We start from the raw sequence: 27,243 nt of genomic DNA, 5'->3' as shown, positions 1-27,243 counted from the left end.
TTGAACTGTTAAAAAATTTTATTAAAATGTCCAAGAATTACATTAGTGTCCACAGTGTCAGTCAGATACCACAGACCCACGAAACACTGCAGCTCGCAGCAAAACCAGTGGAACCTGAAGCTGTTCACACATACACATGCCACACGCCTGGCACACACAACCATGCACACACATCCCAAAGAAAAAGACCAAAAGACAAAGACAAACCACCCACTTTAGAAAAGACCAAAGCCCCCTCCCACCATGGAGCTGGGGTGGGGGCTGAGCATGGTGCTGAGGGGGTCAAAGGGAGGGAACATAAACTAAGATTCCTCCAAAAAGTTGTATCCCCAACCCCTCCCCAACAAAAGAAAATTCTTTTGTGACACGGATGATTAAAGATGTATTATTACTATAATATTTTTTAACTAAGGTGAATTAGCAAAGCAAGATGGTAAACCCATACCCCTAGGCTTTCTCAGTGACAACCGTATGTTGGAACAGTGAGTAATGTATATAACAGGGAAGACTGAAGACCGTGATTAAGGATGAGGGTATAGTTTGTACTTCTCAATCTTTTCCTCAATCCACCTGTGTGTGTAAGAGGGATTACAATTACGTTTCAATCCCTTCCCCAAAGTAGAGAGCAATGTTGGGAGTCAGATGGAGGCAGGACCAAATTGTTACTCCTGTCTTAGCTGTGACTTCAAGCCAGTGCCTTTCTCTTATTTGAGCCTCAGTTCTGTCATGTGTAAAATGGGAACATAATTGTTCCTAAGCCAATGGGCTGTTAAGAAGATTCAAGAAGATAATGTGTAAATTATTAGCACGGTACCAACTCCAAAGTTGTCAACTATAATTATTACTTCCTGGGAGGGATATAGGCTCAGTCAACACATTCCTTTCTCTACTGAACCCTTAGATAAACCATACATTTGCTTATTTTTCTTTTCCGCAGAGGGCCATTCTCCACTGTGACTTTTAGCATTAACCCACAGATTTTTATCCAGTCTGGAGGAACTGAGAGTAGGTTGGAGGAAAAGCTGTGGATCTTTCCTCCTAAAGATCAGGAAGCTGGATCCTGGCCATCAGCTTGGAAAATTATTTTATAGGTTGCAGATTTGGGGGAGAAATCCCAAGTGAGTTCTTTCTCCCTTAAAAAAACTATAAGAGAAAAATGTGTGTGTGTGTGTGTGTGCACGCGTGTTTTGGTTTTGACACTGTGCATTACTCTACAACATGACTGCAAGTAGATGTCACCACTTTAATTTTTTAAGCAGTTCTAGTCTTCCAGGCAGTGGATGAGACAGGGCCAGGGTGGGGGTAAGGATGGGACCCAGTGCAGTGCACTCCGATGTCTGCTGGAGGGGTGGGTCTGGGCACTGAGCTAGAAAACGTGGTACCTCCTTGGTCCAGGAAAGAAGTTCTTTGTCTCCCTGAGAGATGGAGGGAAAGAAACCTGGGCTTATCAAGCCCTAAATATCCTCTCGTGTGTGTGTGTGTGTGTGTGTGTGTGTGTGTGTGTGTGTGAGAGAGAGAGAGAGAGAGAGAGAGAGAGAGAGAGAGACTGAGATTCACCACACATGCAGAACCACCAAATCTCAGCACTGGCACAAGACCTGGGAAGATAAGAAACACACCTTCCCTTCTCTGACCACATATTTCCCTGACTATTCTGACCCCTAACTCTGAGGACATGGAAAGAGGCTGTTCTAAAATCTTTCCTAAAAATTCAGTGCATAGGATTTAATCACTGTTTATCCACTGAGACCAAAGACCTTGGCCTCAAGTCCAAGGTAATGGAAGAGCAGTAGTCAAGTTCAAGCAGTGTGCTTCCATGTAGTTTTCTACTCCCAAAGCCAGTGACCTTCACCAAAGGCTTCAAGCTGCATTTAGGGCATCTGACAGTGTATAAAGCCCAAATCTCTGGTGTGATAAACAATTCCTTAGTGCAAATCCAAACATATACTCTTGCACCCTCATCAAAACCTTATTTCAACAAATGACAATTAGTCTTGCCAACAAAAAAACTAAACCAGTGCAGCAAAGAATGATCTTTGCTGATTGTGCTTCCCATCACTGGGAGATTCTCCCAGAATCCAGTCTGACTAGACCTGGGTTTTCAGACACAGGGCTGCACCCGCCCAGAGGATCTATGTAAGAAAGAGGACAGAGGAGCTTTTTACAAAGGATAATGGGTGGGGGGAGGGTGCTCAGAGGCTTCCAGACCCTCTTGTTTCTCTCTGGACTCTGTCTTCTGAGGCAAAGACTCTAGAGGAGGGAAGAGGGTTGTGCTTCTTTTTGCCTAGTTCTTCAGCAGAAATTCCCTTCTTCCTTCTCCCAGTCCTCTGCTGGATGTTTCTTGTGTTTTCTGTGCTCCTTGTGCAATTTGTGGTGGCGATGGTGGTGGTGGTGTTGGTGGTGATGATGGTGTCGCCGCATCCGATGGGACCGTCTAGCTGCAGGAAAGTGGTAGAAGATAGGGAAGTGGCAAAAGGTGTTGAAAGGTAGGTGGTCCGATGCAGCAGACCTCCTCAGGGGGGTGGGAAACGGAGGAAACACCAGGTGAGCTGATAAGTTCTCACTTATCAGCCAGCATGTATTATCAGACATTTAGTCAGATCAATGGATAGAATCAGAGAATCAGAAGTTGTTTTAATAGGAGACTACAAATAGCTGGAAACTTCTGATGGGGTGTCTGGGGGAAGCCACTTACGTTTACAGACAATTTGGGGCCGGTCCCATTTGCCATTGCTCTGGCATCGGATGGTAGACATGTGGTGTTGGACAAATCCTTTGTCACACTGGTAGCGAACAGTGGCATGGACGTTATACTTGGCCTTCTGGGCACGGATGAGTGAAGCATTCTCCACTGCTGGAGGCGGACCACACAGCACTGGGGACAGAGAAACCTCCAGTTAGGGAAGTGGTCACAACAAGGGCTGAACTGGTTTCCTCTCATTGGGAATGACACACCTGTCCAGGTCCTGCCCTTTGTCCAGCTGTAACCTCACAGGGCTAGAAGTGACTGTATCTGTCTCCTCCACCCAGACCAGGAGCCCCTTACAGGAAGGAACCTCCTGGACACATCCCACTCCCTAATTCTTATGCAAGGTGGGAATAAAGGAGATGGGAAGTAAGAATAATTTGAGCAATTGAAAGGAAGTAAGAACATGAGAATTTGCAAAGAAACAGAAGCAAGAAGAACAAGAGTATAGAGAAAGGTGGTCACAAGAATGCACGTAAATGTTTCCTTAATATGTAAAGAACTCTTACAAAATCAGTAAGACTAACAAACTGATAAAAAATTAGGCAAAGGAGATGAACTGGCAGGTCACAAGAAAATAAATACAAATAAGTAGCTTATTAACATTAACAGCTGGTCATTCTCATCCTTGAAGATGTGCAAACTACAATAACATTGAGATACTATTTTCCACCACTTTGATGAACAAAGAAAAAAAAGTAGGAGAATACAGGTCTGGAGAGTGAAAATTGGGCCTGGCTGACTCTTACCATTTACACATTTTTTTTAAAAAGGGCCCTGGCCTGATGGCTCAGTGAATAAAACCTTGACCTGGCATGCTGGAGGTCACAGGTTTGACCCCAGTTCAGGGCACATACAAGAAGCAATCAATGAGTACACAACTAATGGAACAACTAAGTGAACCAATGAGTTTATGCTTCTCTCCCTCTGTCTCTCTCTCTTCCTCCCTCACCATCAATAGAATAAAACCCAAACAAAGAAAAGAAACCATGAACTCATGAATATGAACCACAGGAGGGAAGGGGGAGAGTGTGGCAGCATACCTGTGCCCTTCTTACAGACATAGGGGAGGTTATAGTTGCAAGGAACGTCGTTCCAGCGCCCACTCTCATGTGCCACCATCACCACACAATCCTCCCCGCCCGCGAAGAAATTGTCCGGCTGGTTCTCTCTCCAGTTCTCATATTGCTGCAGAAATGTGAAGCAGGGGGTGCTCAGGGGACCAGCATCCTAGCCCAGACTCTGGCACTGTCCACTGTGGGGCTCCCCTCGCCCAACCACTCAACCTCTTAGGGACTCAGTGTTTTCATCTCTATAATGTAAGCACTGTTCTGCCTGCGCTGAGGGTGGCTGTTTGTACAATTTTAATCACCCTTCCTCTGGTTGGGAGGTTGTAGTACCCTCCTCCCTCATGCCTCTGCCTCCTGTCTTACTCCCTGATAGTCTGTCTCTAATACGGGTCACTCACTGTTAGATAAATAAGTAGTTGAACAAAAGGTGACCTCAGCCTAGAAGTCCAGGAAGGCTTCCCTGAGGAGGCAATGGAAAAGCTAAAGACTCAAGGAAAAGAATGGTGTGGCAGAGAACAAGCAAAGGAAGCAACCAGTGAAAGGTCTATAGGCAGGACTGAGCTTGTCCTATTTGAGGAATGGAATAGAAGCCAGTGGGATTGAAGATGTGCTTGATGGAGCTGGGGTGTGGTCAGAGGATGAACAGGGGCCAGTTCTTGTGGCAAAGTTCTTGTAGCCAGTACTTATGGTAATACATGTAACAAAATTTACCATTTTCACAATTTTAAGTATCCAGTTGATTGGCATTAATTAGACCACAGAGTTGTACAACCATCACCACTGTCTGCCAGAACTTTTTCATTACACCAGACAGAAACTCTGTGTCTGTTAGTCACTCTCCATCTCTCCTCCTCCGGCAATGACTAAAGAACTTCCTGTCTCTATGGATTTGCCTGTTCTGGACATTTCATATGAATGGAATCATACAACATGTGGCCATTTGTGTTTGACTTCATGTTTTCAAGTTTCATCCACATTGTAGTGTGTGAGTGCTTCATTCCTTTTTCATTGTTTTTATCATTTGGTTGGGCCACATGCTGTGTATATATATGTTCATCTGTTGATGGACATTTGAGTTGTCCCCTTTGGCAATTAGGACTAGTGCTGCTTGAACATGTGTGTACCAGTATCTGAGTCCGATTTCATGTCTTTTGAGCACATACCCAGGAATGTAATTAGTTATGTGCTAATTCTGTTTAACTTATTGAGGCACTACCAGACTGTTCTGCACAGCAGAAGAAGGTGGGTCTTCATCTTGAGAAGCATGGGGAGTCTGACAGGGCTTGAAGCAGGAAGAATCCTACTTTAATGTGTGTTTTTTTAAAGGTCCTGTGTACAAGGTTTACCTTTTGGGTGTTGAAGATATTCTGAGACTAGATAGAGATGATGGTTGCACAATGTTGTGGATATACTAAATGTCACTGAATTATATACTTTAAAATGATTAATTTTATATTATGTGAATTTCACTTCAATTTTTAAAAGTCCCCAGGGCCCCCAGGTAGAGGGGCAGGAGTGTAGGAGTATAGGTAGTGCGCTCTCGTGTGTGTGTGTGTGTGTGTGTGTGTGTGTGTGTGTGTGTGTGTGTGTGTGGAAGAGAGGTCCCAGTGAGGGAGCACACAGGCTGGTCAGGCAGGGGCATGTAGGGAAATGGGAGTGTCTCAGAGCCCATGGCTGGAGGACCAGGGGGTGTAACCAAAAGAGTTGTCCCTAGTCCTAGGTTTCTAGCCTCAGTTACTAGGTGAATGGGACCTCTACAGGGCTGGGAAGTTGGGTGGGTTGGGGCTTCACTAAAGCTCCTTTGCCATTCCAGACCTCTCATGACTGATTTGCACAAGAGGGTAAAGTGGTGCCAGAGCACAGGGCCATAAGGCTTACCCATATCCCTCTGTTCTAGGTGGGACACTAGTCAGGACCCTGGTAGCAGTGACCCAGGCACCTGCCACTTACCAGCCCCGTGTTGTCCGTCCACTGGAAATCCTTCTCCACAATTCTGTCATTTAGGCCAATCCATGAGTTTTCATGCCCAAAACCTGTGAGGTGGGAGAGTTTTCAGGGCGAGGCACCTGCCTCTTCCCAAGCCTAGGATGCCAGCTGGAGGTAGAGATGGGGTGGGAGGGGAGGACCCAGCTTCTTCCCCAGCCTGGAGGTGGGCTGGAGGTGAAAGGGAATGGAGGTGGAAGGATGGAAGTGGGGTAGGACCCAAAGGCAGGAGGGGAGGAGGAGGACCCCAAGTCCTCCTTTTTAGCCTAGGCACAGGCAGGAGGCGGAGTCTCCCCATTCCTCAGCAGACAGGGGCTCTGGCTGCTCTTTGACCTGGTGGGGGCGGAGGGGCACAGAAAGGGCTGTTATTAGGTGCTGGTCTTGTCACAGTTTTTGGCTGAAACAAATGGTCAGAGGAAAGAATAAACAAGGACATGTCAGAAATTTGTAGAAATGAGATTAAGGGACAGGACAGCCCACAGGTGACTTTGGGGAGGAAATTGGTGAGACCCAATGAACCAGTCAGTTACTGAGCACAGAGGAAGCAGAGAAGTATGTTTGGAGCAAAGAAAAGGAAATGAGTGATTCAGGGAATGAACAAATAAAAGAACTAGGAAATGGAGGGTAGTGGCCATCCCTGGGGCTGGGTCCCTCTGAAGTCACAGACAAGGCCTCTGCTGAGACTGGTCAGATGCTTCTGAGCAAGGGCTCCTGGAGACAGTTTCCACCCATGTGTGTTTCCCCAATAAAGTATTTTTAAAGTAAAAAAAGAATTAGGGGGTAGGATGGGGGGAAATGTGAATACATGGATGGATGAACAGAAGGGATAATGAATAACTCAATAAATGCCGGATTTAATGAATACAATGCTGTTCCTGGGTCTCAGCATAGCTTTTTCCTCATTTTATCTCACACATCACAGATGCTTCCCCATTGTCCTCTATCCCCTGGCCACTCCAGACCTTGGCCAGCTAAATTATAGTATAGACTTATTTTATTATGTAAGTACTTGTTTTCCTATGTTCCCACAAGAACATTATTCCCTGAAGACAGGACAATGTGCATCTTGCTCACTACTGTGTCCCAGTGCCTGGAATAGTGCCTGGCACAGAGCAAGTGCTCAGTAAATATATGATGAATGAATGAATGAATGAATGAGCGAAGAATTAACAAATAAATAAACACATAGAAATTATTAATTGGCCAGGGTTTGTGCTAATACAAATTAAGAAAGGTGGTGTCTTTAGGATCCTGGAAGACGTCCCTAGCAAAAGGACTGCAGGGCCACCCCTGCCCACTCCAGAGTCCCTACTGTTAATGAAGCTGTGTTCCTCAGGTGAGTGGATGCTGGTAAGGTGGCCAGCTCGGTGGCGGCAGTCCCTCTCGGCATCCTCCCACGCCCGCCGATGGGCAATGTACCGGTAGCAGTGGCCCTGGAACTTGTGCCAGCCGCGGTCACAGCCCTCCGTGTCTGGGAGGTAGGAAGGCAGTATGAGGGGGGCTGGCCTTGGCCTGAGAGGCCTGCCCTGCTGCCATGAACATAGCCAGCCCACTGGAGAGAAAGACTATCCAAGGTCATTGTGGGCTACATCACCCATCTCGTTGAGCCCAACCCCCTTCCCCTGAGGCTCTGTGCCCACCTTTCACCTCTCCCTCCCATATTCACTTCTTTTTTTGTTGTTGCTGAAAGAGATTCAGCTAGAAGATCATTACACCTATCCCCTCCCAGCCCACCTGGGATGTTTCCCCTGATCTGTAGGACCACACCCTCAATGTGGACCTGGGAACTTAAGGAATGGCCTCAGAAAGGCCTAAAATTGCCTTCCTGGCTAAGGGCTCAAATAGATATTTCTCCCAAAAAGATAGACAAATCACCAAGAAGCACATGAAATGATCACCATTGGTCATTAGGAAATGCAAATCAAAAGCACAATGAAATACCACCTCATACCCCGCTAGGATGGCTAGAATCCTTGAAAAGAAAAATAACAAGTGCTGATGAGGATGTGGAGAAATTAGAACCCTTGTCCACTGCTTGATGGAATGTAAAATGGGCAGCCACAGTTGAAAACAGTCTGGTGGTTCCTCAAAAAATTAAACTTAGAATTATCAGATAACCCAGCCATTCCACTTCTAGGTATAAACCAAAATGAATGGAGGGATAAAAAAGTAAACAGGTGTCCAAACAAAAACGTGTATATGAATGTTTGTAGCAGTGCTATTTATATCAGTCTCAAGAGGAAAGCAACCCAAAAATTCCATCAAGGCATGACCTGATAAACAAAATGAGGTCCATCTGTACCAGGAATATTACTCAGCCATAAGAAAAGATGAAGCACTGACACACTGCTATGTGGACTAACCTCAAAAACATAATGCTGAGTAAAAGAAGCCAGATACAAAAGGACACATAATGTGTGATTCCATTTATATAAAATGTCCAGAACAGGCAAATCCACAGAGACAGAAAACTGATCAGTGGTTGCCCGGATTGGGTAAATGGGGAATGAAGAGTGACTAGTAATGGGGTCCTTTGGGAGTGATGGAAATATCTTGGAACTTGCTAGAGGTGGTGGCTACAAAACACTGTAAATGTATTAAATTTCTTCAAGTTGTACATTCTAAAAAGATTAATTCTATGTTGTATGAATTTTATCTCAGAAAAACAGTTTGGCTCCTGAACTCACAGCCACAGAACCAGAGAGGGAGACCTTATAGCATATGTGGGAGCCCGTGGCCTGGCACCCAGAGCCACTTGTTTTTGGGGTCTCGGTAGAGACTCACCTTTTTCACAAAGGCTTCCCCCATAGCTGGGGAGGCAAAGGCAGATGAAGGTGTTGACCTCGTCGATGCAGGTACCTCCATTCTCACAGGGGCTGGAGACACAGTCGTCGATGTCTGGAGGGGAGAGGGAGGGGCTGAGTCAGAGCTTGGCCTCCCGTTGGCTCCCACTCCACACAGGAAACCAGGCAGAAGATGAGGTCATGATCCTGCCATCCATCCTGGACCGAAGTGCAGCAGCAGCAGCAGCAATCTGCTCAAATGGCTTAATGTCTCAAGGGGATGGAGCCTCACAATGATTAACATAATTTAGCATTAATGAGAGCAGATGCCACTGGGTTGGCTGAGGGCCAAGGTGTGCAGAACATTCCACCTGATTCCAGAACATAAAGATTCCATTCTCTTGCCAATGGGGCAGAGAATGTTGAAGCTGGAGGGTCTTTTCGGAATGTGGAATCTAGGGAAACTGAGTTCCAGAGCATTTGCAAGGACTTGCAGAGAGTCACAAAGCTGTTTATAGAGACAGATATCCGATTGAACTTCCTCTTCTGCCACCCCTGTGTAGACAGTACTTAAGGCATGTATGACACCAGGCAAGTCACTTCCACTCTCTGAGACTCAATTTCTTTTTTGCAAAGTGGTAATAATAATGGCACCTTCTCAAAGGTGGTTGTAAATGGAGTCAATGAAAGAGCTCAAGGATTTATGTTTATTGTTATAATTCTATAATTTTTAGTGTGGTGAAATCAATGATTTGATTGATGCACAGAGCTCAAGAAATTGTATTATTGCTATGATTTCATAATCTGCCATATTTCTTGTGTTGGAGTTTGTGGCTACTATCTACCTGTTCTGCTGGTGGTACCTACATCCCTGCCCACCCAGGGGAGGGGAGGATCCCCTGGGGCCCTTGGCTGGAAGGAGTCTGAGCCTTATCATCCCTTTGTCTTCTCCTCCCTTCTCCTGCCTGGTAGTAATTAATGGGAGGCAGCACACCAGAGCCTCAGCCCTCAGGATGAGAGCTCAGCTGGCTGGTCCTGGGGCTGATTTGGATCCAAGGAACAAAGAGAGAAAGGGAACATCTGAAACCAGCATTTTGTGAACCCTGGCTCTCATGGGGATGGTTGTGGGGTAAACAAACCCAAGGGCTCTGGAGTCAGACAAGTCCAGGTTCAGATCCTAAGTCCGGGGCACTCACCGATCTCACAGTTCTCTCCAGCAAAGCCCTGGTCACAGCTACAGCCATATATGGTGCCATTGGCTCTACAGGTGCCTCCGTGCAGGCAGGGGTTGTTCTCACAGGGATCTGAGAGGGCTGCAGGATGGACAGGCAATGCAGGGAGCAGTCAGGCCACCAGGTCTGCCTTCCTAGAATCCAGACCTCATGTACCCAATCCCTCTCGGTAGAGTCCCCTCTATAACTTTCCAATAAGTAGTCACCAACTTCATCTCATGTGCTTTCTCATAAGCTTATTCCTTCCAGAAACTGCCCCAAAAGCATCTGTGGACTGCCCTGCTTGTGGCAAAGTCCTTTCTCCGACTGAATTGGAATGAGATTTCCAAAACTTCTCTAGGAAGTCATCTTCTAGAACATGGATTTAAGTGCCCTCTCTGACTTGTCCTTCTCTTCTGGGCATACCCTGCTAGTCACTGTATTTATTAAACTTTGGAGCACAGAAGTGGACATAAGGTTCCAGATGGTGGGGTATGAACAGCACTAGAAAGAGTGGGAACCATCCTCCTTCATTTGGGCTCAACCTCTTTTGATGCAATTTCAGTAGTTACATTGCAGAGAGCTGGTAGATTACAGTGGTTATAATCATGGTTTCTGGAATCAGAGAGGTTAGTTTAATCCCTGGCTCTGCCCCTCACTAAGGGACCCTAGGCAAATTACTTCTCTGAATTTCAGTTGCCTCATCTACAAAATGAAAATAAAACTAGTTCACCTCTCTCTCCCAGTTCTGACTATAATGCTATATCTGACTCTATGTATATTAGCCTGGGACTTCTTTCAGGGTCTCAGCCTTACTCAACATGTATCAGGCACCCAGGGTGCATTTAGGAATGTAAGTCCCTGTCTCCCTCCCCAACCATTTGCCCCATCAGCTGGGTTTCCTTGGAAGCAGGAGGATCTCCCTGCCCCATGTTGGGGGCACAGATGCCTTGGTGGGTAGTTTCCACTATGGAGCCTGCGAGAGGCAGATCAAAAAATGCTATCTTACGCCAGCCGACCCCTTCACTTGTCAGGGCAGCGTCCAATCCTCCCACTGCACAGACACTAGAACGGAGACCCAGAGAAGGGAAAGGCCTGGCTCAAAGCCACACAGAAGGACAATACAAGGGCCAAGTTTGTCCTTCAGGGCCCCAGTAGCCCAGTTTAAGGTCCTTTTTCCAGCCCCTTATAACCTAGAATTTGTTTGTTTGGGGCTTGTCTACAGCCTCACAAGAAACTGAGGTGGTAACAAGTTGTCACCAATTTCCAGGTCTCCTGGCTTTTGCCCAAGATGATTCCCTTCACAGGCTGCTAAAGGTAATCTATGTAAACCTGACTCAGGCCATGTCCCTCCTTTGCCTAGATCCCTCCATGGCTCCCATTGTCTTTAGGGGACAAAGTCCTCACCGTGGCCAACAAGGCCCTGTGTAATCTGCCCAACATCTCCCTCCCCTACCTCTTGTTCTCTCCCATGCTCACTCTGCTCCAGCCACACAGATCTTGCTGTTCTTACATGCCAGGCAAGGTTCTGCCTCAGGACCTTTGCACAAACTGTTCTCTCAGATCTCTGCATGGCTCCTCCCTCATCTCCTTCAGGCTTGCTTGAATTTTGTGTGATTAGACAGACCTTTCTGATTTTCTTTACAGAATCAGAAAGTACCCACTGGCATCCTCCACACCTTGCTTCACTTGTCTCTTTGCCCATATCACTTTCTGACCCCAATATCATTTAGTTACTTATTAGGATAATTTTCATGTGTTTGTGCCTCCTCCCAGAGTAGTGATGTTCCACATGGCAGCCAAATTTAGCTATTTCAGTCTAAAAGCAAATAAAAGTATAAATGTAGTTCTTTGGTCTCAGTAGCCATTTTCAAGGGCTCAGTAGCCATGTGTGGCTGGTTTAGACAGCATAGTTCCAGAACATTTCCATCATTGGGAAAATTCTAGAGTGCTGCTCTAGAATGTCAGCTTCCAGAAGACAAGGGATTTGGTCTCAACATGGGGCTTGGAACACGGCAGGTACTCAATAATTTCTTGCTAATTGAATAAAGGTAGCTGCTGGCCTTCCTGCAGGGACAGAGGCTTGTCCCTGGGGTGTGTGCATGTGACCCCACAGTTGCCAGAAGAACCCATAGCTGTGTCTGGCCCTGGTGTCACCCCAGTAAGTGTGTGCACATGCGTGGGGCTGCTGAGCGTGGGAATATGTGAGCCTCGCCAGGTGCTCCGAGCTGCCGACAGCTGCCCGTGGACTGGCAAACTGGCGGTGACTCAGTCACTCGCTGATGCTGGATTTATTTTTGGATTCATTAGTGTTTCTGCAGAAAGCATCCGGTGGGTAGGCACCAGGGTCTATCCTCCTAGCACTGCCTGTCTCCCTCCAACCCAGCTGCCACTGGCTTCAGCAGAACCAAGACTCCAGTCAAGTCAAGGCAGACCCAACCATAGCCCTGGGGGCTCCTCCAAATGCACTTTCTTTGGTAACCCTCTGCACGGTCTCCCTCCCACCTCTCTGATGCCCCTTCTCTCACTCCTTTAGCATTGAACCTTCTATCTGTTGCCCATCCCTCACAGCTAGGCTCTTCTCTGCTCCCTCCAGGGCAAACTCACCCCTCCCAAGGGTTTTTTGTTGTTGCTGTTGTTTTTTTATGCCAATGAAATATGTGTTGTACAACCTAGTAGTTGAGACAGAGATTTTGTTGTTAGTTGGCCTGGATTCAAACCTTATCCTTGACAATCCCAGCTGCATGACTGCACAAGTCACTTGACCTCCTTGTGACTCAGTCTCCTCATCCTAAAGTGAGGATCATACTAGAACTTGTTCCACAAGGACATTATAAGGATTAGCCAAGATGATTCCAGTAAAGTGCTCTAACAAGCCAAGTACATGGGCAGTCAGCGATAAGCAACAGCCTTTATCAATTCATGTGCTCATGTCTGGGTTCTGCCTGCCTCCTGACTATCTAAGAAAAGAAAATCTAGTTTGGGACACAGCCCAAAGGTGACAGAATGGGTGATGAAACCCTGCACCTGCTATTTCCATCATGCACACTTTGCCTTCAGAAAAGGGAGCAAGTATAAAACTAAATAAGTGTTTTGCAACTCAGAAAAAAAGTGCTTTTTAATGAGCTGCTGATTTTTTAACCTCGCTTGACCCCCCCAAAAAAAAACAATAACAACAACAAAAAACCCAGCTCAATATGCAAGGCCTTAAAAAAGGGCCAGAATTTGCAGGTGAGCTGCAGGCAGACCTGGCTCCAGGAGAACAGGGTGGTTGACTTTTTCTGGATTCTGCTGGGCACAGAGCGGCTGAGGCTTATGCAGACATGGACTCTCATTAAGTTTGGCCACTAACTAGCTGGTAGTGACATTCATCCCTCAGCTTCAGTTTCCTGTCTTTAAAATGAGGGTGATGGCTTCCACTCCCTCCCTTTCCCAGTGCCCAATTTTCCTGTGGCTTGAGGTCCCCCACAAACCACATCACTGAATTCTGGCTACAATTCTCATTCTCCAGGCAGACCCCACCCCCTGCCATGCCTCCTCCATCTGGCCCCACCTGGAGGGAATCTACGTCTAGCTCTGTCTTCCTCAGGCTAGGACATCACTGAAGGCAGGCACCCAGTTCTGTCGGGCTCTGTGTGACTATAAACATGAGTTGTTAATTGAACCAAAATCAAACTCCAATCAATATTTCATCATTCCCTATCACTTGTTTTGCCTCAAAACACATCAACTTGATCTCTTTCCTGCCTTTGCCTAGGCTGGTGCCTCTGCCAAGAACCACCTTTCTGCAATTCAACTCACCTAATAAGTTTCCACCTCCAATGTCATCCCTCACTAGAAATCTTCCTAGGCCCTCAAGAACAACCTTTCTTCTCTATTCTGGGCTCCCTTGGCCCCAGTCCCCAAGCCCTGACCATAGTGAGCTAGATGAGGCCACAAGCTTTGAACTCACTCTGCTCTGAACTCCCATTTGCAGGGGTCCCTGGCAGGGATGGCTCCTCTCCACTCGCTGCCTCTTCCACACTGGCACTCCCTGTAAGGACCTCCAGCTCAAACTTGTCCAGGACCCGAGGGGCAGGAAGCAGGGTGCTGGGGGAGTCCCATGACACTGTAGACTCCCTCAAGGACACTGACACAGGCTTCTCCATGCTGGCTGCCGTAGGTGTCCAAAGAGGAAGAGTGGGATCCCCTGGGAGACTGTCCTCCTGTGGAGAGGCTGAGACTCCCAGTGTTCCCTGGGTCACCATCTGGCCCTCTGGCTCTGGATGGGGTTGGGAACTGGAAGAGTCCATTGTCGACATGGCCAGGACCCCACCCTTGTCCCCCTGGTCCAGGGACATGAAGGATGTTACCATATTTGTATCCACAGCCATTTGAGGGCTTATGGTAGGGCTTTCAGCTCCTTCAACTATGTGGGATCCAGGTTCCCAAATCCTACCAGCATCACTGGAGTCCACTGTGGCTGCGGAATCTGTGGGACCCACTGTACCTCTTTCATCTGTAGCAGCCCAAGGCTCCAAACTCAGGGAGACTCCGAGGCCCCCCAATGGTGCAGAGGAAGGGTGAGGGTCCAGCTGTTTACTGTCTACTGAGGGCCACATGTCCTGTGCCTTTTCAATAGTGGCCTGCAAGCTGGAAGTGGGGTTCCCGACTGTGCTGAAGACCCCAGACTTAGACCCTGAAATGCCTCTCCTTCGCATGGGCTCAGTAGCCGTCTCTGTAGGGGTGAAATCTGCTGCCATATTCACATCCATAGAAACCTGTGGGCTGGATCTGGGATCCTCAGCTTTGCTGAGTCCAGCGGGGCTGGTTCCTTCAATTTTTCCAAAGTCTGCCCTGAGGGAATTAGGACTGCCTCCAGCTCGTGTGTCCATGGCTACCTGTGAGGGGATTGTGGGACTTCCTGCTTCATGGTCACTAAATGTCAAGAACATGGCCTCTATACCTTGTCCTGTCAGGCCCGAGGAGGGGGGCAAGGAATACAATTCTGGATGGATGGGGTCCTGTGGACCTGCCTGGGTCTCCGAGGTTGAGGAGAGTAGTGCAGTGGCCATGGCTTCACTGTGACCCTCAGCCCCATTGGCCTGGGTAGGGAGGGGTGTAGAGTGTGGTAGGAGCCACACTTTGGGGGCACGAAGCATGGCCATGACAGGGAGGTCTAGGGAAGCGACTATGTGGGATGTCTCCCAGGGGGCAGTGCTGGGATCCTCTGAGGGGCTAGGAGCCTGGGCAGTGGCCTCTGAGGGAGACCATGGCATTTTGGGAGTGGCCAGCCTCATATTGGGGCCCTTGGCGTCCTCCAGCTCAAGGACAAGGGCCCTGCTGGGACTTGGAATGCTGGGTGGAATCACTGTTGGGGGCCACAGCCAGGGCTCTGGGGGGCTCCTGCCACCAGGGGAACCTGAAACGATATCAACAACAGTATAATTATCTCTCAGCAGCTCCTTCCGTTGACTGTCTCCTTGGTTTAGGCCTGGGAAAGAGAGGACTTGTGGGGCCAGGGGACCCAGCAGGGATTCAGATGTTTCCCCTCCCCATCCCTCTAAGTGTGTCTAAACACATACTCAGGTCCCACCTCCTCCTTGGACCCTACTCACCAGCTCCAGGCACATCCACCTCATTGGACAGAATGGCCGAAGGGCTTTGGCTCCTGCCATTCTCTAAGGAGTCTGTTGTGGCTGCGGTGGATAGGGGAGGCTCCACATGATTCCCAGCAGCCTCTGGGGTGGAAGGCTGAGAAATGACTTCAAGGCTCTCCTCCAGCCCTTGCTGGGATTCCTGCTGCTGGAAGTGGCGCCCATTCAACCCTTTAAAGCGCCCCCTCTTCTTGGGCGTGGGGCCAGCTGGAGTTGCCTCCCTGTGTGTGCCTGCTGAAGTGCCCACCTCCAGGATGCTGGAACTGAGGGCCATGGTGTTCAGCCACACCTCCTCAGCCTCCAAATAAGGCCTTGAGGCTAGGATGGGAACCCCAATGGTAGGACTGGGGGTCTCTTGAGACTCCTGCTTCTTTGCCAAGATCAGAGGTTCTTCCTCCCCACTGGACAGCAGAGGCTCCTGAAAGTCAGAGGTGACCACCTTCCCTTCCCCCAGGTTGGGCTCCAGTTCTTGGGCCGGGGGCCCTTCTGCCAACAGAATCTCCCCCTCATCCCCAGATGAGGGAGTCTCTGAATCTCTATGTTGTGAAGTAGGGTGATGAGCTGTGGGGGAAAGCAGAAGAGGTTGTATTAGGCTCAGGGGCTGAGAAATTCTTTCTGAAGTCTACCCACATTCCAGCATACTGCAGCATAGACTTTCTTTGTATCTGTCTTTCTGTGGCCCTCTGTCTGGGTGGTTTCTGTAATCCCCTAGACGTAAAGGTGGTGGTGCAAGGTTATCATTCCCACTGTTCAGGCTTGCTCCCACTGTCAAGGTCAGAATCAACTGGTCGCCCTGGCCGGTTGGCTCAGTGGTAGAGCATCGGCCTGGCGTGCAGAAATCCCGGGTTCGATTCCCGGCCAGGGCACACAGGAGAAGCGCCCATCTGCTTCTCCACCCCTCTCCCTTTCCTTCCTCTCTGTCTCTCTCTTCCCCTCCCACAGCCGAGGCTCCATTGGAGCAAAGATGGCCCGGGCGCTGGGGATGGCTCCTTGGCCTCTGCTCCAGGCGCTAGAGTGGCTCTGGTCGCAACAGAGCGACGCCCGGGAGGGGCAGAGCATCGCCCCCTGGTGGGCAGAGCGTCGCCCCCTGGTGGGCGTGCCGGGTGGATCCCGGTTGGGCGCATGCGGAAGTCTGTCTCTCCCCATTTCCAGCTTCAGAAAAATACAAAAAAAAAAAAAAAAAAGAAAGAATTAACTGGTTACAGTAAGGGGTGAAGAGACAGCTTGCCTTATGGGTGAACTCAGGCAGCGGTCAAAGCTCGGAGCAGGTCAGACCTGATTGGCTCCTCCCTCAGAGGGGAGAAAGCGCCTAATGGGCGTGGCCTTCTTACAAAAGGCTTTCCTCCCTTACATAGAAGACTAAACTCTTCTGAGTTGCACCTTCTTCTCTTTTTAAAATTTATTTATTCCCTGACCAGGCGGTGGCAAAGTGGATAGAGCGTCGGACTGGGATGCGGAAGACCCAGGTTCGAGACCCCGAGGTCACCAGCTTGAGCGCGGGCTCATCTGGTTTGAGCAAAAAGCCCACCAGCTTGAACTCAAGGTCACTGGCTCCAGCAAGGGGTTACTCGGTCTGCTGAAAGCCCGTGGTCAAAGCACATATGAGAAAGCAATCAGTGAACAACTAAGGTGTTGCAAGGTGCAATGAAAAACTAATGATTGATGCTTCTCATCTCTCTCCGTTCCTGTCTGTCTGTCCCTGTCTATCCCTCTCTCTGGCTCACTCTCTGTCTCTGTAATAAATAAATAAATAAATAAATAAAATTAAAAAAAAATTTATTGATTGATTTTGAGAGAGAGAGAGAGAAACTTGTTGTTCCACTTATGCATTCATTGGTTGATTCTTGTATGTGCACTGACCAAGATCAAACCTGCAATCTTAGCATATAGGAAGATGCTCTAAGCAACAGAGTTACTGGACCAGAGGCTTTGCTGTTTCGGAGGCTGTGCCTCCATCCCAAATGCAAGGATCATCCCAGATCCCCTCCCTGGGGATGTGCCCTAGTCCAGGGGCATGGCTAGTCAAGGTATCACTTCCTCAATGGGTACTTCTGAGGTTGGCTCTAGGTAAGATACGCTCCACACTGGAACGTGTCTTTCAGGAACCTCAAGACTTAGAGCCCACCCCCAAAACAAGACTTCCAGCCAAAGCTTCCTTGCCCCAGCGTGGGGCTCCAAAGAAAACCCTGTCTCAGCATCGTGGCCTTCACCTGGGGCGTGGCTTATCGCGGAGCAATCTCCACGTGTCCTTCTTCTGCCCAGACTCCGCCTCCACCAGAAAAACCGGTGCTCTTGGGGGCGTGGCTTCACCAAAGTGCAAACTCTAGGGCTGGGCCACCAGGGACGCCCTCTCGGGGATGTGGCCACCGGAAAAGCACTCCCCTAAACTTGCCACGCACCACGAAAGCAGTAGGCATCGAAGCGCGCTCCAGGTGCAGGGAATCCAGTGCGGTTGGCGAAGCGGTAGACGGTGCGCACTCCCGGGGTGGGGCCCCCGCAGCGCCGGCGCGGCGTCTGAATCGGGTAGCGCACGCTGCCATCGGCTAGCCATCCCGGGTCGCATTGGTCCAGGCCCTCGTGCCAGGCCAGGTGCAGCTGCCCCACCGAGGCCAGCGTGGCACCCTGGCGGCGGCACTGGGCACGCGCGCCGGCCAGGGTCAAGCGGCGGGCCGGGCCTACGTAGAAGACCTCGCCTGTGGGAAGGCGCGGGAAGGCGTGAGCGGAGGTCAGAAGGGTCTGGGGGATTTTACCCCTGAGCCCGGGAAATGGGTTCCACTTCAAATAGCCATGACCTGACTAAAGAGGCCGCTATAACTTCTTTTTACAAATGAGGTACATCGGGCTTCAGAGAGAGGGAGGGGCTCGGTGGGGACCAGGGGTAGGATGGAAGAGAGCGGGGCGAGGAGAAGAGGCCCAGAGAACAGGATAGGGCCTCAGGGAAGGAGTACAGAGGAGAGGGTCTCAAGGAGGGGAGGAAAGAGCAGGAAACGGGTGAGCCCAAGTCTTGCTGCAGGTTTAAAGGATGAGACTTAGGAGTGATGGGGGTTGGGAAAGGTAACAAGGACTCAGAGAAGGGGAGGGTCCTGCCAGCCCCAGACTTACCCCCCAGCTCACGGGCAAAGCAATACACATCGTAGAGTTCCCTTGGGTCGCGCCTCCCATAGCTCCTCACCCCTGGAAGGCTGCTACGGTCGCCATAGCAACCAGGACGGGACTGAGTGATAGGATACCTGACAAGACAAGGATGTGTGCTCCTGGGGCCCCCAAGAACCATCTTTCCCCAGGGGCTAGCTCTCCATCTCCCCACCCTGTGTACACCCTCACCGAACAGTGCGGTCAGAGAGCCATCCAGCGTCACAGTTGTCAAAGCCATCCTCAAAGGCAGCCTGCAGGTGCCGTGGGGCTGCAATGGTGGCTGAGCTGAGATGACAGGCTTCTTGAGCCTGGACGAAGGTCAGCGCATAGCGATCCTGGGCTGCCCGGTAGTGGAACACAACACCTGTGGAGGAACATCCAGGATAGGGGGCCGATTTATTTTGAAATCTTCAAGAACAGACCTCCCTCTGCAGAATGTTCCCTCACCCCTCAGTCTGATAATAATAGAACTGCTGCTGTACACTGCCCTGTATCACCTTCATTCACTCAGCACCAGACATGCTGCTAGGGCAATGGTGGGGAGTGAGACTGATATGCCCCATTTTACAGATGAGGAAACTGATAACAATGGCCATGAAGGGCTAGAATTTGTCAAATATTTACTATGTAAAAAGCATTATCTCATTGAAATTAAGACTCAGAGAAGTTCAGGGACATGGCCAGGACCACACAGCCAGTTTGAGGCAGAGCTAGAATTCATATCCAGGAAGATCTGACTCCAAAGATAACACTCTTCATGCCCAGGGTTAGGCCCTGCAGTTGACAGGAGGCATGAAGAAGAGTGAGAGAAATTCTGTCATTTAGGAATTAAGTACATGTATTGATAGGGGAAGCACTGGCAGCAATGAGGGATCAAATGTGGTTATTGCCTAGCGCAGGAATGGAATCATGGAAGTCTTCCTGGAGGAGGTAACACGTAAGTCAGGACATGAAGCCCATTATTGAATGGGCTGTGACTCAAATTCTGATTTAGTGATGAAAGAAATAGCTGAGCAAGACAAAGGAATGAAATATTTTGCTCCATCTTATCAAACTGAGAGCCCCCTGGAAGGTGGCAGCTGTGTCTCAGTCATGACAGTGTTCCTAGCACCAGGCTGGCATGTGGTAGGTGGTCAATATTTGGCAGAATGAATTAAACAAACCCAGAAGTGGAAATCCCTTCATCACTTACCAACTAGTTTTCTTGAAGGTTTATTGTTTTTCAGAGGCGAGGCCTTGGAAAGGGGATGTCTGGTTAACACCATAAAATATGCAGTGAGACACTGTTGGGTGGGGGAAGACTGTGCCCCAAAACAGGAGTACAGGGGCTTGCCCTTTGCCAACAGATGTTAAGTGACATTGACTTCCTGGCAGGAGTCCACAGGATGATTTTCCATACAACAATCCATTCACTGAGTCATTTCTTAAATATCTATTGGGCATCGCCTGACCAGGAGGTGGCATAGTGGATAGAGCATTGGATTGGGATGCGGAGGACCCAGGTTGAGACGCCTAGGTTGCCAGCTTGACTGCAGGCTCATCTGGTTTGAGCAAAAGCTCACCAGCTTGGACCCAAGGTCGCTGGCTCAAGCAAGGTGTTACTCAGTCTGCTGAAGGCCCGTGGTCAAGGCACATATGAGAAAGCAATCAATGAACAGCTAAGGTGTCGCAATGCGCAACGAAAAACTAATGATTGATGCTTCTCATCTCTCCGTTACCTGTCTGTTTGTCCCTGTCTATCCCTCTCTCTGACTCTCTGTCTCTGTAAAAAAAAAAAAATCTATATCTATATCTATCTATCTATCTATATATATATATGGAGAGAGAGAGAGAGAGAGAGAGAGGGAGAGAGAGAGAGCATCTACTGAGCCACTCTCCATTCTAGGACTTTGTTTTAATAATAGTAAAAAAGATTTTTTTGCCTTGTTCACCTTGATAAGTTAGGAGAACAGAAACTACACTGGGTATTTAAACAACAAAAATTTAATACAGGAATTGGTTAACCATGTATTTGAGGACTTTTATATACAGTAGAGTATTTACTTATATATTTCAATCAACTGTTTAAAAAGAAGCTTTTTAAAAACATTTATTTTAAAAGGAAATGTGTATTCCTATTTTATTGTTTTTAATTTTTGTTAATTTATGTGTATTACTATTTTAAACAGAAAGCCAGTATCCTTTCCCTTATGTGAAAATAGGTAACCATGAAATAGATTTAAAACAAGGTTATAAAATCCTACGGAATCTTGTGGTCCACAAAAGACTGAGCCAGAAGCTGCTTACTCTTAAGTAAAAGAGAGAGGTATTAGAGAGGGGTTAGTACCATGAAAACTTGCTTTGTGACTTTATCAGAAATATGGAAAGGGAATCACTGTTCAGGGAGTGAATTCTAAGGTGATATTCACTAGACAAGCTTCAGGTTCAGCCTCTCCCCCTCCCAGCCTTGGTCCCTCCCTTGCCCTCAACTGACCCGTCACCTCCAGGGACACGAGGTCCTGCTCATCCTCGATGCCCCTCACCACCTGGCAGCGGTAGAGCCCGGAGTCGCTGGCCCTCAGGGGTCCCAGTAGCAGCGTGCCATTGGCCCGGTGCTGGGGGTAGGCGGGCAGAGACACACGTCCCTGCCAACCCTTGGAAACTCGAACCACGTTGTTCTTGGCCACCAGGATGGGCAAATCCTGCCACTGGCCTGATGCAGTGCGCACCTTGGTCCACTTGATCCGAGGAACCTCTCTGGCTACACCTGGCCGTGGCTGCAGGGTGAAGAGACAGGGCAAGGCCACCAGCTCTGCCAGTGCGGCTCGCACAGAACCAGACCCCACCTTCTGCATGTATAGTCCCTTTTCAGCCGCAGTGATGGCAACAGCGGTGGTGTCCTGTGTGCCTGGGGTGGGAGGGTGGAGAGAGGATTTCACTCACTTTGTAAGTAGGGAGACTGAGGCCAGAGAGATTAGGTTGCCTATACAACATCATGATGCCATGCACAGATCTGTGATCTGCACCCCATTCTGTGAGCAGAAGAGGAGGAATGGGGTCAAATCCCTTTGTAGTTGACTCCATGCAGAGTCTAGATCCAATAGGCCAGTGACTGTCACTGACTCACTGTATGGCCATAAGAAAGTCACTGTCCTTCTCTGAGCTGCAGCTTCCCCAGAAGTTAAGGGAGAGGTAGCCATTGGGAGGGAAATGGTAATTGTAGAGTACCTTCTATATAACAGGTACTTTGTAGATAGCAAGCAGCCCATCTAATTTTCATAACCATCTGCAGAGATAGCCATGTGTCATCATCCTCTTTGGGGGTGGGTTTTGAGGAAACTGTAGATTAAAGACATCACTGCACTTGCCTATGGCCACAGAGCAAACCAGGAGGCATTTCTAAAGCCTGGGCTTTTGACCACCACTGGGGAGATGACAGGGAGATGCACACAGACCTTTATTTCAATTTCCCTGCCCATGTCAGGAATTACTAACCAATATGCACACTATTTTTTTTTCTTTTTTCTTTCTGAAGCTGGAAACAGGGAGAGACAGTCAGACAGACTCCCGCATGCGCCCGACCAGGATCCACCCGGCACGCCCACAAGGGGAGACGCTCTGCCCACCAGGGGGCGATGCTCTGCCCCTCCGGGGCGTCGCTCTGCCGCAACCAGAGCCACTCTAGCGCCTGGGGCAGAGGCCAAGGAGCCATCCCCAGCGCCCGGGCCATCTTTGCTCCAATGGAGCCTTGGCTGCGGGAGAGGAAGAGAGAGACAGAGAGGAAGGAGGGGGTGGGGGGTGGAGAAGCAAATGGGCGCTTCTCCTGTGTGCCCTGGCCGGGAATCGAACCCGGGTCCCCTGCACGCCAGGGCAACGCTCTACCGCTGAGCCAACCGGCCAGGGCCTATGCACACTATTTTCATTTCTTTTTCCATCCCTCTCCTCTTCTTCCTCCCCCTTCTCTTCCCCCACTCTCTTTTTCTCCTTCCCTCCCTCCCCCTCCTTTTTCTGTCTCTCTCCAGCTCATCATAGCAAAACTATGAGAGATAGGAACCTCCAGCCTCTGCTGGCAATGACTAAAAATAACCTCTCAGGTGTTTTGTTCACTTCTGACTGTTCAAATACCTTTTTCATCTATTCTCCTTTTATTCTCCACACTGAGCCAAGGAACCAGCAGGAGGAAGCTCTTGAGTTAAAAAGCTGCCCCATCTTGTCCATCCTCCAGACCCCAACCTCTCCCATCACACAAGTCAACTCACCCTGTTCCCCAGTCACCAAAAGCAGCATCTGGAGCACCAGGAGGCCTGAGACCCAGACGGACATGGCCCCCATCCTGGACCTGGATCAAGAAAGAGAGGGAGGGAGGGATAGAGGGGTAAGCACAACTTCCAGACAATCCCCCTTCTACAGACCTGGAAACTGGGGCTCAGACAGGCCAGTATATCACTCAAGGTCACACAGGCAGCAAGCAAGGGCAGAGCCAGGATCCAAACCCAGAACCAGATGACCTTAGAATCCCAGCAGTGATGTCTATGGTCAGAAGTATGGGTTCTGGAGTGAATCAGAACCTGGGATTGTCTCTGTGTCTGTCCCTTGCTGTGTGACCCTGGGCAAATAGTTTGGCTTCTCTGTGTCTCAGTTTTTCATAGGTCAGATGGGGATAACATAAGGTAGTTAAAAGAAGTAAATTAGTCAATACAGTCAATATACTGTATATACAATGCTTAGAACTGCTTGGCACAAAGGAGTAAATTTCAGCTGTTATTATTGACTTTAACAAAGGCAATATCAAAATCCCATTTTTCAAGTTGGCCTCCCCCATCAGACTAGGGGAGGGACTAGGGGCAGCAGCCAGTCCCAGTCTGCCTAGGGCCCCTAGTCCTGGCAGACTTGGGGTTTAATGAATAACACAATTCTCAGCTTCAATTCCAGGATTTGGTTGTTGCCAAGATTCTATTCTTGGTTTCTGGGATTTTTGAGGTGATGCCAAGTCCCAGCTGGAGTATGGGGCCTTTCCCTTGCCCACCTTCCCCTCCCCCTGACTTCATACTGCCTGGCAAAGATGCCTCCTAGGTCCACAGAGACTCCAGCTGTGGGTACAGCCTTCTACAGGGGTTGTGGCTCATGAGCATAAATTGGACAATTATTGAGTGTGAACGGTAAGCAAAGCCCATTCCAAGCACTGGGACACTGTAATGATGGACTCCCTGACCTCATGTTCTTTCAGAGACCAGAAACCCTGGGAAGGGGGCCCCTCTAGATGGACTCAGGACTCACAGGGGTTCAGGTGGTGGGGGCAGGTGGGAAGTTAGAACATCACTTATAAACTCAGCTCTTGCACCTTTCCTCAATAAATAGCCCAGAGAGGGAAGTGTGGGTGGAGTCCAGAATGGGGGGCTGAAGGAAACAGCTGACCCCCTCCAGAGGGGCCATTCCCAGCCGCCGCCCCCCCCCCCCCCAGGCCCCTGCTGGGAGGCCGGTCCGGGACCTGTCCGTGGTGCTGAACTCGGGCGCACTGCAGTGGCAGTGCCCAATTAGTCTTCGTGTGGTGGGACCCAGAGAGGGCTAGCAGTTTGCTTAGGGCTTCACAGCAGGACAAAGGCCAGGCACTGGAACCGTCTGGTTGTTATTAGAAGATGAAGCAGAATTCTGCGCTGTGCCTGCCCAAGTAGGGTCTTAGGATGGTACAAGTTCCAAGAATTATTATACACACACTATGGTTAAGAGCTCAGACTATATCTAGCCCTGGCTGGATAGCTCCTAGAGCATCGTCAGGACATGCAACGGTTGCAGGCCCAATTGCCAGTCAGGAACAGACCGATGCTTCCCTCTCTTTCTCCCTTTCCCTCTAAAATCAATAAGAAAAAAAAAGAGCTCAGTCTATATCCAGATGACAAGTTTTCCAGTTCTGCCTATGTACATACATGTTACAAGACCCTAAATTGCTTCATAACTGTGCCTCAGTTTCTCCACTTGTAAAATGGGGATTACCCACCATGAACCTCATAGAGTTGCTGTGAGGATAGAATGAACTAAGACGTGTGAAGTCCTAGAAATGTTAAATTAAAAAACAGCTTTTTGTGCACAAATCCTCATGTACATACTCAAATATACAGAGCTGGTCCGACACAGTGACAGACACAGTTTCAGGTGCAACCCTCTCCAATGTACACACACCCTCCCACACATAAGCAATTCCCTCTACTGGCACCCTCACACACCCACACCCCTTCTCTTAAAATATCTCCTCTCCAGAGCCTTCAGAGGTGAGCATTTACAGAGCTGTCTGGGGCTTGTCCCCTCATCAATAATACATGAGCCTCATGCATATGCAAGTAGGGGTCTGGGGGAATTGTTGGGGGAGGGGTAGACAGACAGTGAAAGGCAGTGTCCCTTCTCACACCCAACTCCTGTCTCAGTGAGCACAAAGTGAGGGTGAGTTTGCCAGCAGGCATTTATGTGTGTTTCTGCCTGGGTGTGTGCATCAGGGTGCTGTGTCCTGGTGAGGATATAGTTGAGGTTGTGTCCTGTACTGTGTGGACTTGTGCACAGGTCTCCAGCAACTCTCTGCACTGGGTGGACAGAGGGGATCCCCTGTAGTCTTTGGACATGTGGGTCTGACTGCCCTTTGGCAGGGAGGCAGGGTGTATGTGAGTGGATAAGTGTGATTGTGGAACTCTTCAGAGGAGAAGGGAAGCTGGCTCATTTAATCATCCCAGGCTGCCCCTTTGGGACCCTGCCAGCACTCCCTTTTAGTGTTCAACTCTGCTCACAGAACACATCTCAAACCCCCGTAACCAGGGTCCACACTGCCCAATCACATGAAGAGGACCCTTGCTGTACACAGGGGACACACACGCAGGCACACACCCCAGCCTCAGAACCCAGGACACACACACACAAACAAACATGCACACGTAAAGATTCACATTAACAAAGAGACAGTATGGGCACTTATAAGGCAGGCAGCATGTCTTCTGCACAAAGACTCAATACCCACATTCTCAGGCTCCTGACATAAACCCCTTGATGAGGCCACACCAACAGACACAGCTCTTGACACACACAGGTCAATGCCAGCCCCTGTCACAGACCAGACTGGATAAGTGTGGCCTTGGTGACTGATGGGCACACATCATTTTGCCACTTGGTGATGTGGCCCCTGGCACAAGTTTCCTGACAAAGACACAATCTCTGTCAGACTCACAGAGGACCCCAGATCTCCCACCATGGGTACTTACCCTTTCCCAGCACGGGGTAGACACATGCACAAAGCCCCCACCTCCAGAGGGGTCATCTTCCAGTTGAGAATGCCCAGAAGCCAGGGAAGCTGCTGGGTTCTGGGGTCCCATGGTCTGCCCACACCTCCCAGCCCTTCCCCCCAGTCCCCTGCTGGGGCTCAGTGCCAACCCTGGCATTAATGCTGCTGAGAGGAACAAAGCCCTGTGCAGAAGGATGGGGATTGCTACTGCCCAGGCTGGGTCTGGGGTCCCAGCCCCCTATTTCCCAGCTCCTGTGCCTCCAAACCAAACCAGGATTTCCACATGCAACCATATGGACAGATAGAACTGAAGGGGCGAAGCAAGAGTCTATGTCTCACTGTAAGGACATCGTCAGATATGGAGATGCTGGTGGTGGCCCACCTCTTTGGACTGGTGCCCCTCACAGTCCAAACTGGGGATCCATAACTGATGCATTAGGGGTATTTGACCCGGTATTCATTTGGGAGGCCAAATATGCTCCCTAGGAGAAAGGATAGCACCCCAACTCCAGGTCTGAAGGAACAACAGGGACCACCTTGAGATGGAGCCCCCAGAACCTTCTTCCTGAGTCAGGATGTGGTGATAAGACATGGGCCAAAAGGATAAGGGGACCACAGGGGACCCCTTCCTCATGGCCCTTCACTTTCAGTGCAGACCACCTCCCATCAGGCTAAGGCTGATATAGGGGCCTCCTCCCGCTGCAGTCCATCCAGCTTGACAGCCTCCATTCATCGGCAAATTGGGAATCCCCACTTAAAATCCTAGGGCATCTCAGCTCAAACACCGGGGTGCCCTGCCCTAGAGTGCCCACACAACATCGCCGCGTTCTCCTCTTCTCTCTAAACTCGGGGTGCCCCTCCCTCGGTCTTGGTTCCCAGCGCCTCCTCCCCAGTTCTGAGACCCACCCCTAACCAGATCCTCTGTCCACCATGGGGTTGGCTACGCATTCCCAATCTTACCCCCAAATCCGAGTACCTCTGACATTCCCAACCCCCCTCCCAGTTTGCGTTTCCTCCCTAACCCGAGGTTCCCCACCCCTTGTAGCCCCCTCCCCATTTGGGGGCTTCTCTCTCATCCCAGGCTCCCTCCCCAATCTCCAGGACCTTTCCCCCAACACAGCTCCTTCCCTGCGACGGACCCCCCACCTGGCTCCTAGCTCGGATGCATCCCGGGGCCGTCGCCCGGCACAAAGGACGCTCAGTTTGTGGCTCGAGCGCGCCAGATCCAGCCCCTGCGCCCTGCACTTCGCTTCCCCAGCACCGCCTCAGCGCTTATAAAGGGGCCGCGGGCTGTTCTGCGCATGCGCCTATGTAATCCCGAAGTCTTTGGCTGCGAGAAGGTGGGGCTCCCTCTGCCTAAAACACCCACCTCATTTCTCCTACCGCTTGCCCTACCCAGGCTAGAGACTGCGCTTAACTTTCTTTCATTCACTTTCCCC

At 49.7% G+C, this 27,243-nt stretch overlaps 1 protein-coding gene across 4 annotated transcripts; it reads right to left on the bottom strand.

Moving 5' to 3' along the window:
* On the bottom strand, positions 1-27,046 carry NCAN (neurocan). 4 transcript variants are annotated; one of them, XM_066350749.1, is made up of 15 exons: positions 26,951-27,046; positions 22,803-22,882; positions 21,038-21,451; positions 18,754-18,928; positions 18,532-18,659; positions 17,829-18,122; positions 15,391-15,990; positions 13,746-15,194; positions 9,779-9,895; positions 8,584-8,697; positions 7,112-7,270; positions 5,767-5,849; positions 3,790-3,934; positions 2,696-2,875; positions 1-2,434 (listed from the first exon to the last, which is right to left on the bottom strand). In XM_066350749.1, the coding sequence occupies exons 2-15, from the start codon at positions 22,873-22,875 to the stop codon at positions 2,193-2,195; spliced, it is 4,173 nt and encodes a 1,390-aa protein (XP_066206846.1). In that variant the 5' UTR covers positions 22,876-22,882; positions 26,951-27,046; the 3' UTR covers positions 1-2,192. The 4 variants fall into 4 exon arrangements, with proteins under 4 accessions (XP_066206846.1, XP_066206831.1, XP_066206838.1 ...); XM_066350734.1 differs by having other exon boundaries at positions 1-2,438; positions 26,951-27,020; XM_066350741.1 differs by lacking the exon at positions 7,112-7,270 and having other exon boundaries at positions 26,951-27,020.
* Positions 27,047-27,243: the final 197 nt, after the last annotated feature.

The sequence above is a fragment of the Saccopteryx leptura genome, chromosome 1, assembly GCF_036850995.1.
Source record: "Saccopteryx leptura isolate mSacLep1 chromosome 1, mSacLep1_pri_phased_curated, whole genome shotgun sequence".
Taxonomy (NCBI): domain Eukaryota; kingdom Metazoa; phylum Chordata; class Mammalia; order Chiroptera; family Emballonuridae; genus Saccopteryx; species Saccopteryx leptura.
Note: the sequence above shows the minus strand (reverse complement) of the source record. Positions and strands in the feature narration are given on the sequence as shown.